Source organism: Anarhichas minor, unplaced genomic scaffold (assembly GCF_050575085.1).
Source record: "Anarhichas minor isolate MPS153535 unplaced genomic scaffold, ASM5057508v1 ptg000017l, whole genome shotgun sequence".
Classification (NCBI taxonomy): Eukaryota; Metazoa; Chordata; class Actinopteri; order Perciformes; family Anarhichadidae; genus Anarhichas; species Anarhichas minor.
The window spans coordinates 14,672,408-14,687,820 of NW_027466463.1; the positions used below are offsets into that span (position 1 = coordinate 14,672,408).

Consider the following 15,413-nt stretch of genomic DNA (forward strand, 5'->3'; position numbering starts at 1 on the left):
TGGTATTTTGAGGCAGTTAATTGCACAAATACTTCATTTATTTATTCATAACAATAACAATACTGCAGAATTAAAGACTCAGCAGTACTCTCTTTTCACCAACAAGTGTCACTGTTGCTCAGCTGGAGCCAATTCTCGTGTAGCTGATTTGTACGTGCGCGGCTACTCTGGACATTACCGCCTGGTGTTGGCAACAGTATGCTAACCAGCGCGAAGCCAGGGAGGCGAAATGATTTCCAACAACCCGCCGCTATTACGATTTACTCAGATTCTCGTGAGATGCCGTTTAGCAAGCTAGCTGAATAAACACGTGTCCGTGTCGTCTTCTGTGACACCTCAGTCCGGGTGAGTGAGCGTTACGGTACACGCATTGATCCAGCTAGCTAATAGCATGCTAGCTAAGGTTAGCTAACGTTAGACCTTGAATTAGCCTGCTTGGGGAAGAGTTGAAGTGATACATGACAATGTGCCTTCGCTTGGTGTCACGTCTACCTCGGGCGTGCTTGTGGTTACACACACCGTCAACCACCAGGTGGACTAGTTACCTCAGCATCACAGGATATTGAGGGAAAGTTGGTAGAATTAGCTCCTGGCCCCACCTCATTGATAGCCAGTGATGTGGGATAAGTGCAGGTGGTTGACTGACCGTCTAAAGTGAGTCATAGCTGCTCTCCAAACCACACAGCCACAGTATCATCATATCAGTTAGTCCCTCAGCAGGTAAAGATGCTAACACACAATGTTTGTTCCTCCTGGGATCAGACTTTAAGAGACAGGGTTTGCTGACACTGACACTCAAGCCTAAACGAGGATTCTTCTGAATAGTGTGTAGGATAGATCGGCTAATAATAAGACTAGGGATAATAGCCTAAGAGTCATGATCCATTTACAGCTATTACAAAAGTCCCAAAGTCACTGTCTGCCCTGGGGAATATGTCTGCTCCTTAGTCTACATTTTTGGGGTGTGTGCAAACTGGTCTTATCAAATCCTTGCCTCATATGTTTGCTGAAGTTGTGAATGCTCAGCTTAAACTTGCCTCACTTATAGATTTGTGACAAACTGAAGCTATTTTCTGTCTGCGTGGCAGTGTTGCGTGGTTTCTTTGGTATTAATATTGCTGATTCAGTGGAAATAAAGAGTGCCAAGTAGAGCATACGTCTCCTTAAGATTCCTGGAGGGAGTCAATGAGACACTGACTCTAAGGGAGCGCTCACGTGTTTTTCTTGACTGTGCTTTTCGTTTCTCCAGCCTTCAGAGTGAGGAGGAAATGAGCCAACTGAGTGTCCGTCACTGGACGCCCAAACACGTCGCCAAGTGGCTGAGGGAGGAGGGCTTCTGCGACTATGTGGACCTGCTGTGCAACAAGCACCGACTGGACGGCACCAGTCTGCTCGCCCTCAGCGAGTACGACCTCCGCTCGCCGCCTCTGGAGCTCAAGGTGCTGGGGGACATCAAGCGGCTGATGGTGTCCATCCGCAAGCTGCAGAAACAGAACATGGACGTGCTGGAGGAGCTGGGGCTTCCCTTCGACGGCCAGTCTCCTACGGGCTCCGGAGGCAGTTTGGACTGGCTGTGTAACGGAGATTCGGGCCGGGACTGTGACAGCACTGACACGGCACCGGTAGGCGAGGAGTATCACCAGTACACCAATGGGAAGTACAAGCAGCAGATGAGGTGCCTGGATCCAGAGTACTGGAAGACGATGCTTAGCTCCATCTATGTGGTCTTTGTGTTTGGGTTCACGTCCTTCGTCATGGTCATAGTGCACGAGAGGGTGCCCGACATGCGCACGTATCCTCCACTGCCAGATATTTTCCTAGACAGGTGGGTGTGTGACAACTAAGACGCTCTTGGAGCCTTATTTTTCTGAACTGGTTCACCGGATAGCCATAAAAACATGCATCTGTCAACTGAAATGCCAAAGAGAGAGTGAACAAATACATAAATATCTATTAACTGTCAGAATATCATACCAGATGGTGGATATTATAACCGCCCTACTTCCTTGTAGCATGTTTCTATTATTACCCTCACATATTCCAGATGGGCTAGAAGAGAGTTTTTAAGTGACCTACTTTGTAGTGTGACTTTTTGTTTATGACCATATTTGAGCTTTTCAATCAATGTCTTTTCATGTTTCTTTTTTGGGAGAGCTGATTTCAGTGACATGTGTTTGGCACGATAACGCACGTAGAAGCATGTTACAGTCGATGTAGTGATTTTTACATTTTGCAATTTATAGTCGGTAATGAAACTTTAAACAGAGACATTTGAACCTTTGTCAACTAACAGTCCAAACCCCCAATTCACTTTTTGTCTGCTTTCAACAGTGTTCCCAGAATACCATGGGCCTTTGCCATGGCTGAAGCATGTGGAGTCATCCTCTGTAATATCTGGGTGTTGGTTCTGCTGCTCCACAAACACAGGTAGGAGTCCTGACAGTGTTGGTCGTGCACATATTGGCAGCTGCAGCACACAGTACAACCACACACACACACACACACACACATCATGCCGTCAGTGTGGACGTCTTCTGTGTGAGCGAAGAAGACATGAAGCTCGTAAAAGTGGGATATACTGCAATTCATTTTCAGTTGGATTTTATTTTTTCCAGTAACCTGGAGCACTTTTATTTTGAAATTTGTTTGAGTGAGAGAATGTCCTGTAACTTGGTGTTCATTTTGGAGAAAATGTAAATGATTTAACAGTCAGTGTTTTATTATGAAATGCAAGTTACACAAATCTTTGTGTATCCTGTTAATTATAGTTCTTAGAAAGATGGAAATATCGGAATCAGCATGTCCGACTCGATGCCTTGGAAGTTAACCGTTTGTCACGACTTGTAGGTCCATCCTTTTGCGGCGCATGTGCAGCCTCATGGGGACGGTGTTCATGCTGCGCTGTATCACCATGTTCGTCACCTCCCTGTCTGTGCCGGGACAGCACCTGCAATGCTCAGGAAAGGTAACGAGTCTTCCATGTATCCTAAACGCGGCTTCTCTTCCTCTTTGAAAGATCACAACACTGAGAGTTTCCCTTCTTCTTCTTCTTCTTCTTCTTCTTCTTCTTCTCCTCCTCCTCTTCCTCTAGATGTACGGGGACATGTGGGCCAAACTGCAGCGCGCTGTGGCCATCTGGAGCGGTTTCGGGATGACTCTGACCGGAGTGCACACGTGTGGTGACTACATGTTCAGCGGCCACACCGTGGTCATTACCTTGCTCAACTTCTTTGTCACAGAGTGTGAGTAGCTTTTAAGTTCCCTTTGAAATGTCCCCATAGTTAATAGATTTTGTCCACATTCATTCATGAAGATCCTGATAAATGACGAGCCGTTATTAAGAGCTGTGACATCAGATGGTTAAAGTCTTAAATCACGAGGATGACGCATGCAGAGGAAGAAACACTGTCCACATATTTGGGACCGTTGTCTCTTTGCTGCCATCCAGAGTCCTTCACTGGTATAAACTAATAGCCTTCCTCAGTGTGACCTTGGACAGAAATGGTCAGAATCTCAGGATATGATGTAAAACTCACAACAACAACAAAAAAGCTAATTTGTTAAATGTATCTTCAACGGTTCTTTCTTCAGACACCCCACGAAGCTGGAACTTCATTCACACGTTGTCCTGGGTGTTGAATCTCTTCGGCATCTTCTTCATCCTGGCCGCACACGAACACTACTCCATCGACGTGTTCATCGCGTTCTACATCACCACCAGACTCTTCCTGTACTACCACACGCTAGCCAACACCCGGGCCTACCAGCAGAGTCGACGAGCTCGCATCTGGTTCCCCATGTTCTCCTTCTTCGAGTGCAACGTCAACGTTCCCGTCCCCAACGAGTACTGCTGGCCCTTCTCCAGACCGGCCGTGATCAGGAGGCTCATTGGATGATGAACAGCAGCGGCGCTGTCGGACACTTCTCAGCCATGTGCTGCTTTTAGTCTGCTGTGTCAAGTTGCTAACTGAGGCGGTGTGTGATGTCTTCATCGACCAAGACTACTGTTGGGATCCTGTTAGCGCTGAGGCCTGATGGGATACACAGAGCCCATACCTTCTTATATTCTGGGATTTATCTTCAAACCTGCTTCTAGACGGATTCAACAAAATCACTAAAACCATACAGGGTTTCTTAAAGGCCCCCCAACACTCTGAAAAGTGAGCACAGCGGAGATGTGTCTCGTTTATTCGTTGCTCATTCCTCCTCCTAAAGGGATATAACTTCATGTAGCATAAACAGTACCTCCTATCCATACGACTTTAAGTTTGAGTATTTGGACATGATAACAGGAAACCACATCAAAACAATTCTCAGGCAGCAGGTTCCCTAATCCTTCACAGCAGTTTGTCGTTTTCTGTGCAATTTAAAATACCCGATCATTTCAAGGTTTGGATCCGGATTCCTTCACTGAATGTTTTATTTTTGTAAACTCTAAAGGACCACTGTATTCCAAACATAACTCTAAAGGACCACTGTTAAAGCAATATGTAAAGATCTACATTTCGCTGTTTGCTGTATTGCAAAATGAAACAGATGCTACTTCTCTGCCGTCGTTTGAAAGTCTTCTTCATTCCTTGAAATAATGTTCCTTGATGTTGATGGAGCAATTCAGTGATGGACACACTAAAGGATGATAATGTCGTTATCAGCCAAAACATATAAGCAAAGATTGATTTCCACTTGTCTTAAGTATAATTCCAATTGCCAATTACCGTGAGTGTTATGATAGGTTTCTCCGTGTAGAAATGTCCCAAATATTTCATGTTGACTGTTTGATTGCTGTATAGTGTTTTTGTTTTTAATCACCATACAGTGTAAATGATAATAATCTTTTGACATTAACTTGTAGTAATAGTTCTTGAAAAGGATCCTTAAATTTGTATGTATTTGTTTATATTAATTTATTTCATTTTGTAACAGTCGATAGGTATTTTTATATTTCATATACAGTGTTACAGCAACATGCACATGAAGAGATATGTTTACAGTTGCTCCTGACTTAAGTATTTATTTGAAACACAATGTGCTTTTTAAGTGTAATGTTGATTTCAGAGTGGCCTCTACATTTCATTGTTGCAGGTGTTAGAAACATGGTTATTCTAGTTCTCTCATTGAGGAATGATGGTTCACGCAAAGCCGCATTACTCGTCTCGTGTCTCGTTCATTTCAATCATTAAAGAGCTGAAATCAAAGACTTCTTATATGTTCTTTTTGTACATTAGATGTTCATTATATAAGGACAAACACTGAGCAACAAAGACTTATTTATCTTTTACAAACACTGAGATGGACTAAGATTTAGTCTTTTAATGATGTTATTTATAGGATAGGCCTCCATAATTAAAGAACGCTACATAAGAAGATCTGTGGAATGACACCAAGGCTTACTTTGGGTTAGTTTCACAGTAACTGACTGATTAATATTATCATTATGAACCGTTATTAACTATAATCAAACAAACCACAACTTTAAATGCTTCCTGTGACTATGTACATAGTGAAAAGCATTTTTATAATGCTTTTATGTAAAGTCTAGCCAATTATTATTCACCTGGATTGGGGATGACAATTATTAGATTTTAATAATTGGAATGTATGTTTATTATGTGTAGTCCCTGTTAAATAAACTTAATGAATAAATAAATTATTATATAAATTAAAGTACTGTATTATATAGCTGTGTGTGTGTAATTTATTAATTTGTTTAAATTCAATATTGGATCTATTTTTTATATTTTCCTTGCATTGGTAAGGTAATGAGGTAATATAGAGTAATAAAAGGTCATTATAGACTGGATCGAAAATTAGCATATTGGTTTCCGTGGTAATATAGGTGTCTTCCACCTGCCTGTGTGCTAGCGGCTCACATTTGGCATGAAAAATGGCGACTCTTACAAATGACAAGAACTACGTCTGCTGTTGTCAAACCACAGAACAAATACTTAATGAAGTGATCGAAAATAACCAAAATCCTCATCTCGTTCGTATTTCAGTCAGGCGCAAGACAAACCTACTAAATCGTGGGTCCTTCCGGCGCCGAGGTCAGGAGGGTGTTTGTTGGTTGCGGTATCTCCTCCATATCGTCCTACACCGGGTCCCGTCGATATTTCAACCGCTTTTTGCCCACTCTCACAAGTTGACAGCTACATAATCGACAACAGTAATACTCGGTAAGTAACAGGCCGTATTTATTACTTATCCTGGTCAACGTGTGTTTTGTTTAAATGTCGAATATGGTTATCAAACGACCCGTTTGCTAGCAAGGGACGGTTTCCCCTCCTTTAAAATACTTTAGCAGTGACCCTGTAATAGGTCGTATAGTTTGCCTTTTAGATAATACAAAAGTAGGAACATGCAATCCTCAAGTGTGTATGTATTTAAGTCACAGCAATGCATGTTAAATTCTACCCACGGCTGCTTTAATAATCCTATTGCCGAATTATAGTAATGTCAAAGAGAAAGACATTAAACTATGCTGTCACACCATCAGTCCTCCCTTTATATTAACATACTTGTGTTTCTGGTTACTGTAAGAGGACACTCCTCGTTGTCTAACCTTGACAAAGAGGCGACGTTACAACAGTATGGAGACCTAATGAGTCTGAGTTAATTAATATATATATATATATATATATATAAGTAGTTGGTGCAGGTGTTTCACAATGCAAACATTTTAAGGTTATAATTGTTCAACAGTTTTTAGAGATTATTTTCTGACTTTTCTGTACACTCTTTTTTTTGTGACAGGAGAAATGGCAGTTCCTCCAACATATGCAGACCTTGGAAAATCAGCAAAGGACATATTCAATAAGGGATATGGTAACTGGAAGCAAGATAAAAGACAGTTTTATGAGTGTGTATTTATTGAACAACAGAGGATAGGCCGGCTGTTTTGAAATGTATTTCCACGCCCATTAACGTTGGTTCCTCACTTTCACTTTCCTTGCAGGTTTTGGGATGGTTAAGCTTGATGTGAAGACAAAGTCTTCAACTGGAGTGGTGAGTACAGCTGTGACTTTAAACATACAGCAGTGCATTGCAGGTATTATCAAAACAAGACAGAATCTTCCTAAAACAAAAATAAAGGTGCCCTACAGAGCTTTGAGTAGCCGTCTTTTCTCTTTATTTGTTGACTTGAATGCAGTTAGTGCCATTAGTTAGTGTGTAGGTACTCATTGGTGAGCCTGGTTTTAATTAATGTTCATAGTGGAGAAAGCTGACTCACACCTGTAAATCGATCCAAACAGGATCAAGGTGTGTAGTGCTGTCAAGTGTAGTGGCGCTAGAGATGGTAAACTATTGATCTGATTGGCTCAGAGGAGTAAAGCTATTTATGTTTTAATCTGGATCAGCTGTGCCTGTGGTCTATAGCTGCAGCCATCAGAAAACCAACCCTCCGTAAATAATATTATTTATTCTCATTAATTGGTCAGTCGGTTCAACTCCAGTCCACCATTAGTTAAGTCTCTCCGCTGTTTGTGGAGGAACTACTCCATCTTCCACATTTTTTTCAGGTAGGATCACTTTCCTCTTGTTTTCCCTTTTTAGGAGTTTAAAACGTCCGGCTCGTCCAACGTAGACACCAGCAAGGTCACCGGAGCCCTGGAGACCAAGTATAAGTGGGCAGAGTACGGGCTGACGTTCACAGAGAAGTGGACCACGGAAAACACACTCGGAACCGAAATTTGTGTTGAGGATCAGGTAAATTGAAACCTCTGCTATGTTGCTTATCACCCCACTTAAGCTCTAAATGAAGTGTGACTGATGGAATGATCCTCTTTAGATCACCAAAGGGCTGAAGCTTACTTTTGACACTACATTTTCGCCAAATACCGGGTAAGCTACACTTTGTAATCGTAAAACCACAGCATGCTATCATTGTATAAAGTACGTCTTTCTGATGCCACTTCCTCACGTTTCTTTTTTAAATTCAACAGCAAGAAGAGCGGCAAGGTCAAGACTGCTTACAAAAGGGAATACCTTAATGTCGGTGTTGATGTGGATTTAGATTTCGCCGGTCCTACGATCCACGGAGCAGCAGTAGCCGGCTACGAGGGCTGGCTGGCCGGCTACCAGATGACCTTTGACTCGGCCAAATCAAAGATGGCTCAGAGTAACTTTTCAGTTGGTTACCAGACCGGAGACTTCCAGCTCCACACCAATGTGTACGTTTTAGCATCAAGCATTCGAACCAAGCGAGATGAGTAACGTAACACAATTAGCTTGTACTGACATGCGATGTTACTCATTTCTTTCTTCCTCTCAGAAATGACGGTTCGGAGTTTGGTGGATCTATTTACCAGAAGGTCAACGACCAACTGGAGACTGCTGTGAATCTGGCCTGGACTGCAGGCAGCAACGGCACTCGCTTTGGAATTGCTGCAAAATACCAGTTAGACTCCAGTGCCTCCATATCAGTACGTGTCTTTCTTTTCTGTATACCTCCCTCAAGGAAGTTATGTTTCCCCCCCATGTTTGTCAACAGGGTGTCTAGAAAAAGTTTAGTTCTTTGTAAATCAGGCCGAGGAATAAGGGATTGGTGTTTGTAAGGATTTAAAAAAAAATCTTACTTGGATTTAAAGTACATCCAGTATATCAAAATCTTAAACTCATCATTATGATGTAAATGTTGATTGCACAATGTAACGGCTTTAGTACAATGACTCCATCAGCGTTCTAATTGGTTCCATACAAGCCTCGCTTTAATGATTCATGTCTGATCTCCCTGGAAAAATAATGGCTCAATTTACGGGCCAAAGGAAGTGCATCAACCAAAACAGGAAGAGCATAGTGCTTTTGTTTCCCCCGGTTATGTAAGAGTCTCAATGTAAGTTCTTTGCAGTTATTATTCCCAGTAGCGGAAATGGCAGACGGTGGAACAACCGAAGTCACTGTGGAGAACAGAATGCAATATAGCTATATATATATATATATATATATATATATATATATATATATATATATATATATATATATATATATATATATATATATATATATATATATATATATATATATATATATATATATATATATATATATATATCTCCTGTGCAACTCTTCCAATAAAAGTAGGACGTCAGATACGCTCATTTGCATATCTGTGACGTTGTTGCATTGCGTGCGTTCATTTGCATAAAGCTTAATGGTTGTGTCAGCTGGGTTGAAGAAGAGATGGTCTATTGCCACTTTAGAATAACAAAAATAGAAGCTTGTGTAGCCTTGCAGGCTGCACTAGTTTAATGATTTAATGCTTTTTCTCCAGGCTAAGGTGAATAATGCCAGCTTGGTAGGAATTGGATACGCCCAGACTCTCCGGCCTGGTAAGAACCATCTCTCCTCTCATATACAATTTAAAAACACAATAGAGTTTTCCTTCAATAACTCACTCATTTTTTGTATTTCAGGTATGAAACTCATCCTCTCTGCACTGGTGGACGGGAAGAACATCAATGCCGGTGGTCACAAACTTGGCCTGGGCCTGGAGCTGGAGGCATGAGGATCTGCTCGGCCTTTTCAAAGTAGGACGAGAAATCTCAGCTGAATCTGATCCTTTGTGTTCCCGTCTTGTCAGCAACAGATATTTTAAAGAGGCGAAGCCACAACAAAACAAAAAAACACAATCCCCAGTTGTCGAGCACTGTTAAAATAGAAACCATGACACCAGCCCACTTTTTATTGTTGTGGCAGTAACTAGTCATGTTTCAAATCCCGTGTATTTATCAGTTACTTCCAGTTCATCCTCGATAGTGAACCCTCCTCCGGGTGCATCATGGAATGGTTTCCAAAACCTTGTTATTTTGCTGAAGTGTGATATTGTAGAATGTAAATCTGAGCTGTTAATTTGCACAGTAGATTATATCTTTATTTAAGCTCTTCCTCCTTTGTTTTATTTGCACATCTTATTTGTATTTTAGTGGTGATGGTCTACCCATTGGAAGGTTTACTCCAACAAATCATGCTTATCGAGATCGAGGCCATTGTAGTGGCTCGTCTTCACTTATCTTTCTAGAGGCTTAATTATGCTGTGTGATGATTTAGAGACCTCCGCTACTTAGAATACCTTCTAAGTTGCAAGACGATGCTAAATGGATTTTTATTTTCCTCAGTGTGACGAGTGAAAGAATATCAAGAGTGAATCCTCTACTTTTCTTCCCATTTCTGAGGACTGTGACACTAATCAGGAAGTGTGTTGGTGTGTGTGTCTAACCTTTGCAATAAAGTCCTGAAGTCAACCGCTATCCTCTCTTGTGATTACACAACACTAGAGTTACACAGCATGGAGAATGTTACGAAATCAATAAGTATGCACGACAAAAACAAATGACATGGGCAGTGTTTTTTTTAATCAAATGTCTTCACTATTTCATTCAAACTTTTCCTTGTAACTGTAAAACCAATGAGGATATTACATGTTTTAGCTCCCGTCACATTTCTCATATAAAAGTTCACCTAACTTAAAAAAAAAAGGACATACAGAGTTACCTTCCAAAGCCCATGACTCACTGCACTTAGCAGACGTCTGGCCTATAGTTTGATAGCTAGTGTGAGCCCATCTCCCACTGTGAGCATGCTCAGGTTGATTCGAGCATCTCGGTGCAACTTCTTGTTCAGCTTGTCGATGGCCACAGTGTCTTCATCCCCGGGGGTCGGATTCAACACCTTTCCACCCCACAGCACCTGGAGGAGCAGAAAAAAAACAACGTTGGGGTGACTAGCTTGTTTAAATATCCTACTGCAAGAACTCAAACTTAAATATTTATCCATGAGTAAGCCCTTACATTGTCAATAGCAATGATTCCCCCTTTCCTCAACAACTGGAGAGACTTTTCGTAGTAGTTGTCATAGTTGACTTTGTCTGCGTCAATAAAGACAAAGTCAAATGTTTCAGCCTGGCCATCTGACAAGAGATCATCTGAAAGAAACAAAAGGAACAGAGAGGTAAATTATACTTCAGGTTATATTTAACATTTCATTATAACATTATAATGTACTGCATCTGTCACCCAACGTCTATCTCCTTCTGGTCAACAGTATTCACACTGCTGGATATGAAACTAATTTGGAAAGACCGTCATTCTATATATCTAATAAAATGAAATAAGGTAATTAAAACAAATTAAAGAAAATATGAAGATCATTCTCATTTTATAAATCTGAAAAAGTTAAAAAAATTAGTCTAAAAAAACCAAAACAGCTTTAGAGTAGTTTTATGAAACATTCACCAATCAAAGAATTAAAGCAGATCTTTGGTGATATCATTTGATTAAATGAGTTTTATTTGATCTTACTAATTTAATGACTACTATGCAAGTTGAATCACTAATACTGTATACCGGCAGTGGTTAGTAAAGTAACGCACTCACACGCGCATACACGGTAATGTGATCCTGATTACGTAACAATACGTCGTCACCGTCACCCGGCGTTGATTCTAGTTGACAGAACTTCAGAAGCTGCGACGCTCACACGTGTTTCCGGTTCGATTGATTCGGAAAGAATGTTTATGGACCGCGACGGAGTAACGAGACGAGCTGCAGACCCTGGTGAGTTAGCAAAACGTATGCAGCCATTAGTTATGCTACGTTCAGGTAACATTACAATATGCTAATTTTTCCAGGTGAACTCACCTGTGTTAATATGAACCGGTTTAGCTAAAACGCCAGCTGTCAGATTTTTTTTACAAATCAGCCAATCACATCATTAACTTTTTAAAAACGCTTCAGATAAAGTATAAATCTCAACTTTTGTGTGGCTATTTGAAGAGATTTTAACTTTTGGAAAATAGTTAATTATATTAACCCCATTGCGATGTGTTATTTCAGGCAAACACAAGCCGCCTTGAATGACTTTTGTAACTTTTGCATCAGAAAATTGTACATATTTGAACAAGATGTATTACTGTACCTAGAGTTTTCAGTGCCGGCTGTATGCGTAGATCAATTTTCTGCTCCACTCCAGCCTGTAAACAAAAAGAAACAAGAATATTTTCAAAAGTGAAAGTGGAGCAGATAAGTTGTCTGATGACAGATGAGAAATCATGTATTGCAGCATATCATGGTGTCTTTTATGAGTGTTTTTACATGCATGATGTTGGCAAATATGACTATATGCTATTTTCACGAGTCAAATTCCCAGTCTGGATACAGCTGACTGTAGGTTTACATACTGTACACAAGATAAAACATTCCAGGAAATGTATGAACAGGCTGAAGTCGTCGCCTCATCACATACTGGCTGAACTCCGCCATAATACAATGTTTTGACAAACGCTTCAACATGGACGAGAACGGCACCTCTTTCCAGAAGGGTTTGCCAATGTCGGCGTAGTCTTCACTGACGTCGCACGCCACCAGAACGCCATCGTCGGGCAAAGTCAGTGCGATGCTCAGCGTGTTGTAACCTGTGTATACTCCTGCAATGAGAGGGCACTGAAATGAGCATGATGGGAAAAATCTATTAAAGAAAAACCCATTGACTTCCAGAGAAGTGCAAAAATGCGAACTAATTTCCGTGTTTTAGGACTCATTCCTGCACTCTATAGAAAGGGCAAACACACTGGACACTTCATTGAGTAAAGGCAAATAACATTCTGGTTTTGCGGGTTACGGTCAGCTTTCTAAAGTAATCTGATTTCTTAGATGTCATCCAAGAAACCTGTTTTCCGTAGACGTGATACGATATAGTATTGTGGGGGAAAAGCTGGTTTCTTGGCCACACATAAGTGTAGCCAGGTTTCTCATCAGCTTTTTCAGATGTGTGCATGTAATGTATTGCTGTGACAGCACTGCAGCGCGATGAAGGGACAGGTCTTTATTTACTGTGACGCGTCCTCGTCTTCAGTGTAATTAGATTCAAGTTTCAAGTGTTTTGTTTTTCATTTCAAAATGAAATGACAGTTCCTCAGCTCCAGAGCATAAAAGTGACAATGCATGAAAAAAAACTCCCACAAAAACATAAAACATCTATATATGCACACTATAGATGTTTTATATTTGCACCCGTACACTATAGATATATAAAAACATTCAGAGTGTACAAGTGCATCATAACCTAAGTGCACTAAATACGTCTGTTCAAAATAAATGTATATATTAGAGTGATTTAATACGTAAACATGAGACTAACTACACTAGAATTCAAAGTCGGACTCCAAGCATGTATAGGTACTCGTAGTCCCTGAACAGGATCGTGGAAGTGATTCGAGGCGTATGTGTTTCACAGACTAGATATGAGGCCCTTACCGATCTCTAAGGCTTTCTTGGTTTTGATTAGTTTTGCCAGATTGGCCATGAACTGCGACTGCTCACAGGCGACCATCATGATGTTCCAGGAGTGTTCCATTGTCCTCTGAAAGCAATGAGCGGGAAACCAGTTGCATTAGTTTGAACAATTTAGTCCGCAAAACGTGACTACGTCTCATGACATCGAGCGCTTAATTGTGCCAGAGCACATCTGTATTCCGGACGCCAAGAAGACGTGCTCACCAGTCTGAGTTTCTTCAGGGCCGGATGCTCCCTCAAGGAGTTATTGAGAACGTACTGCAGCAGCGGGTCGTCTTTCCCCCCGCAGTGACTTTTGGAGATGCTCATTCTGGAAGATTTCTTTTTCCCTGAGGACAAAACGTGAACCATGAAACAATTATGAGGACCTTAAGAGCACCGTGACGCCGTGCCGTTTATACATCTTTCAGGAAACTGACGTCTGGTCTTGTTAAAGCAGTTATTTGATTAGATTAAACTTAAATGGTCTCAGTGGGGAAATACAATTATTGCATTGGCAGCAACAGATCCAGATAAAGAAATGAAGACGGTATAGCTTGACATCTTGAGGGAAAAACGATGAATCGGTCTCGACTAACACATTCTGTTTGTGTCCCTACGTTTTCTCTGTTTCTACATCGAAGGCTTTGCAGTTTTGTTTGCCGTTCTGAGGGTCAATAGAGGCTGGAGTGAATGAATGAATGAATGACGGGGACTTTGTACTGGGTTTTATCTGTAAACTTCTTCTTGGGTAATAGTGCTGCACACAGCTGAGGCAGGTTCTCTGTACAACACATAACACCATATAAAACATACTGTATGAAGTGAAACATGGGATTGACATAATCATGCATACATGTTTAGTTCAATTACTAATAACTACATTCATATTCTACATTTGCTTATGTCTTCCCTCTTACTCATGAAACACACGAGCTAAAAGGTGTTTTACGGTAGCATTAGGTGAGACAAATATTTAGGTCACTCAATTCTAACAGTTCAAAGTATAAAGAAAGCCACAATGAATGATAGTATAATATTATCACCCAGCAAAACCTGTCTGAGGGAGAATATTTATTGCCTGATGTCAATTTTCTATGTCAGACGAAAATTACAAATGATTTTTATTCCTCTGTGTAGATCCTTTAAAACCACCAAACCTACATAAACCCCCCCCCAAAACCCCCAGAGATTGGAGATGTTCTGTAACACTGCCCCCTAGTGGTTTAAACCACCCTGGTACACGCACTAATCCGGTGTAGTAGCGACGTTATAACGCTTTAAAGTCGAGCCTTTAGGGCTTCTCTCTTACCAAAGAAATAACCGGCGAGCCACACAACTCCCAGTGTGATGGATCCAGCCAGTGCCTCTTTAGAAATGCTCCGAAAAGACATGATTTAAAACGACAACTGCGTTTAATACACGACAATAAACGTGATCCCAGCCAGCTCAAGCTTTTCCGTGTTGGTTTAGCGCTGTACCGTAATACTGCTAATAGAGGCGAAGCGCCGCCCTGATGAAATCGCTTTGACCAGTACGGACACTTCTGTTGCGTTTCTGACGGCGTATTGTATAAGTGTAGCTACCACCATGTGACTATGGCTGCTGTTGTGTGTTTAGCGACTCTTAACTAAAGCTAATCGCACGAAAAAAAGGTGATAAATCGAATGCAGATTTAACTAGACAAACTCCTCTTGATATGAATAACAAATATCGTGCAGAGCTGAGACATAAAACACACCCGTAGCTGCAAACGGTTTTATGAAAAACAACTCACCAAGTTGCCTCTAAGAAGACTGTTGCTTGCGTGCGAGTGTGCGCCCAAATGAACTTGTGCAGAAATAATTCGGTCAGTCATGCAGAGATAACAGTCATATGACCTGCAGCCTGTCTCATGATAGGATTGTGAAACAGACGCCCATGTCACTGCTGCGTTCAAGTTCCGATGATAATGTAATGTGTGCAACTGAACAGTGGTAGACAAAGTATTCCTCCTGTACATCAGTCAATGTATCGACACCACCCTGCGAATTTAATCTGTTACGAGTCAAAAATACAGCTGATTAAAAGTGCAAACACATCATCTGCAGAAATAAGCAAGTTTCAAAAGTGTAAGTACCATTCATGCATTAACATGTAAACAACATT

General features: G+C 41.0%; 3 protein-coding genes across 4 annotated transcripts; 2 read left to right on the forward strand and 1 right to left on the reverse strand.

Annotated features, from left to right (window-relative positions):
• The first annotated feature begins 188 nt into the window (after positions 1-188).
• samd8 (sterile alpha motif domain containing 8) lies at positions 189-5,195 on the forward strand. Its single transcript, XM_076093863.1, has 6 exons — positions 189-345; positions 1,250-1,825; positions 2,332-2,427; positions 2,848-2,965; positions 3,092-3,242; positions 3,592-5,195. The coding sequence occupies exons 2-6, from the start codon at positions 1,269-1,271 to the stop codon at positions 3,894-3,896; spliced, it is 1,227 nt and encodes a 408-aa protein (XP_075949978.1). The 5' UTR covers positions 189-345; positions 1,250-1,268; the 3' UTR covers positions 3,897-5,195.
• An 825-nt stretch (positions 5,196-6,020) lies between these two features.
• Positions 6,021-10,238, forward strand: LOC142951941 (non-selective voltage-gated ion channel VDAC2-like). Of its 2 annotated transcripts, none has more exons than XM_076093869.1 (9): positions 6,021-6,173; positions 6,751-6,856; positions 6,953-7,002; positions 7,552-7,704; positions 7,787-7,839; positions 7,941-8,168; positions 8,270-8,420; positions 9,269-9,326; positions 9,411-10,238. In XM_076093869.1, the coding sequence occupies exons 2-9, from the start codon at positions 6,775-6,777 to the stop codon at positions 9,500-9,502; spliced, it is 867 nt and encodes a 288-aa protein (XP_075949984.1). In that variant the 5' UTR covers positions 6,021-6,173; positions 6,751-6,774; the 3' UTR covers positions 9,503-10,238. The 2 variants fall into 2 exon arrangements, with proteins under 2 accessions (XP_075949984.1, XP_075949985.1); XM_076093870.1 differs by having other exon boundaries at positions 6,022-6,173; positions 6,751-6,822.
• Positions 10,239-10,327: 89 nt separating this feature from the next.
• LOC142951942 (catechol O-methyltransferase domain-containing protein 1-like) lies at positions 10,328-15,161 on the reverse strand. Its single transcript, XM_076093871.1, has 7 exons — positions 15,043-15,161; positions 13,491-13,615; positions 13,248-13,353; positions 12,300-12,418; positions 11,911-11,965; positions 10,785-10,918; positions 10,328-10,683 (listed from the first exon to the last, which is right to left on the reverse strand). The coding sequence occupies exons 2-7, from the start codon at positions 13,593-13,595 to the stop codon at positions 10,531-10,533; spliced, it is 672 nt and encodes a 223-aa protein (XP_075949986.1). The 5' UTR covers positions 13,596-13,615; positions 15,043-15,161; the 3' UTR covers positions 10,328-10,530.
• Positions 15,162-15,413: the final 252 nt, after the last annotated feature.

What these genes read in the sequence shown, in the direction of transcription:
- LOC142951941 (XM_076093869.1), top strand. Translation starts at nt 6,775, where the DNA reads ATGCAGACCTTGGAAAATCAGCAAAGGACATATTCAATAAGGGATATG. An exon ending in ACATTTTCGCCAAATACCGG is followed by an intron (nt 7,840 to 7,940) that starts GTAAGCTACACT and finishes TAAATTCAACAG; the next exon opens with CAAGAAGAGCGGCAAGGTCA. An exon ending in TTCCAGCTCCACACCAATGT is followed by an intron (nt 8,169 to 8,269) that starts GTACGTTTTAGC and finishes TCTTCCTCTCAG; the next exon opens with AAATGACGGTTCGGAGTTTG.
- samd8 (XM_076093863.1), top strand. Translation starts at nt 1,269, where the DNA reads ATGAGCCAACTGAGTGTCCGTCACTGGACGCCCAAACACGTCGCCAAG. An exon ending in ACCTGCAATGCTCAGGAAAG is followed by an intron (nt 2,966 to 3,091) that starts GTAACGAGTCTT and finishes CTCTTCCTCTAG; the next exon opens with ATGTACGGGGACATGTGGGC. An exon ending in CAACTTCTTTGTCACAGAGT is followed by an intron (nt 3,243 to 3,591) that starts GTGAGTAGCTTT and finishes TTCTTTCTTCAG; the next exon opens with ACACCCCACGAAGCTGGAAC.
- LOC142951942 (XM_076093871.1), bottom strand. Translation starts at nt 13,595, where the DNA reads ATGAGCATCTCCAAAAGTCACTGCGGGGGGAAAGACGACCCGCTGCTG. An exon ending in GCAAACCCTTCTGGAAAGAG is followed by an intron (nt 11,966 to 12,299) that starts GTGCCGTTCTCG and finishes TTTTGTTTACAG; the next exon opens with GCTGGAGTGGAGCAGAAAAT. An exon ending in GCCGGCACTGAAAACTCTAG is followed by an intron (nt 10,919 to 11,910) that starts GTACAGTAATAC and finishes TGTTTCTTTCAG; the next exon opens with ATGATCTCTTGTCAGATGGC.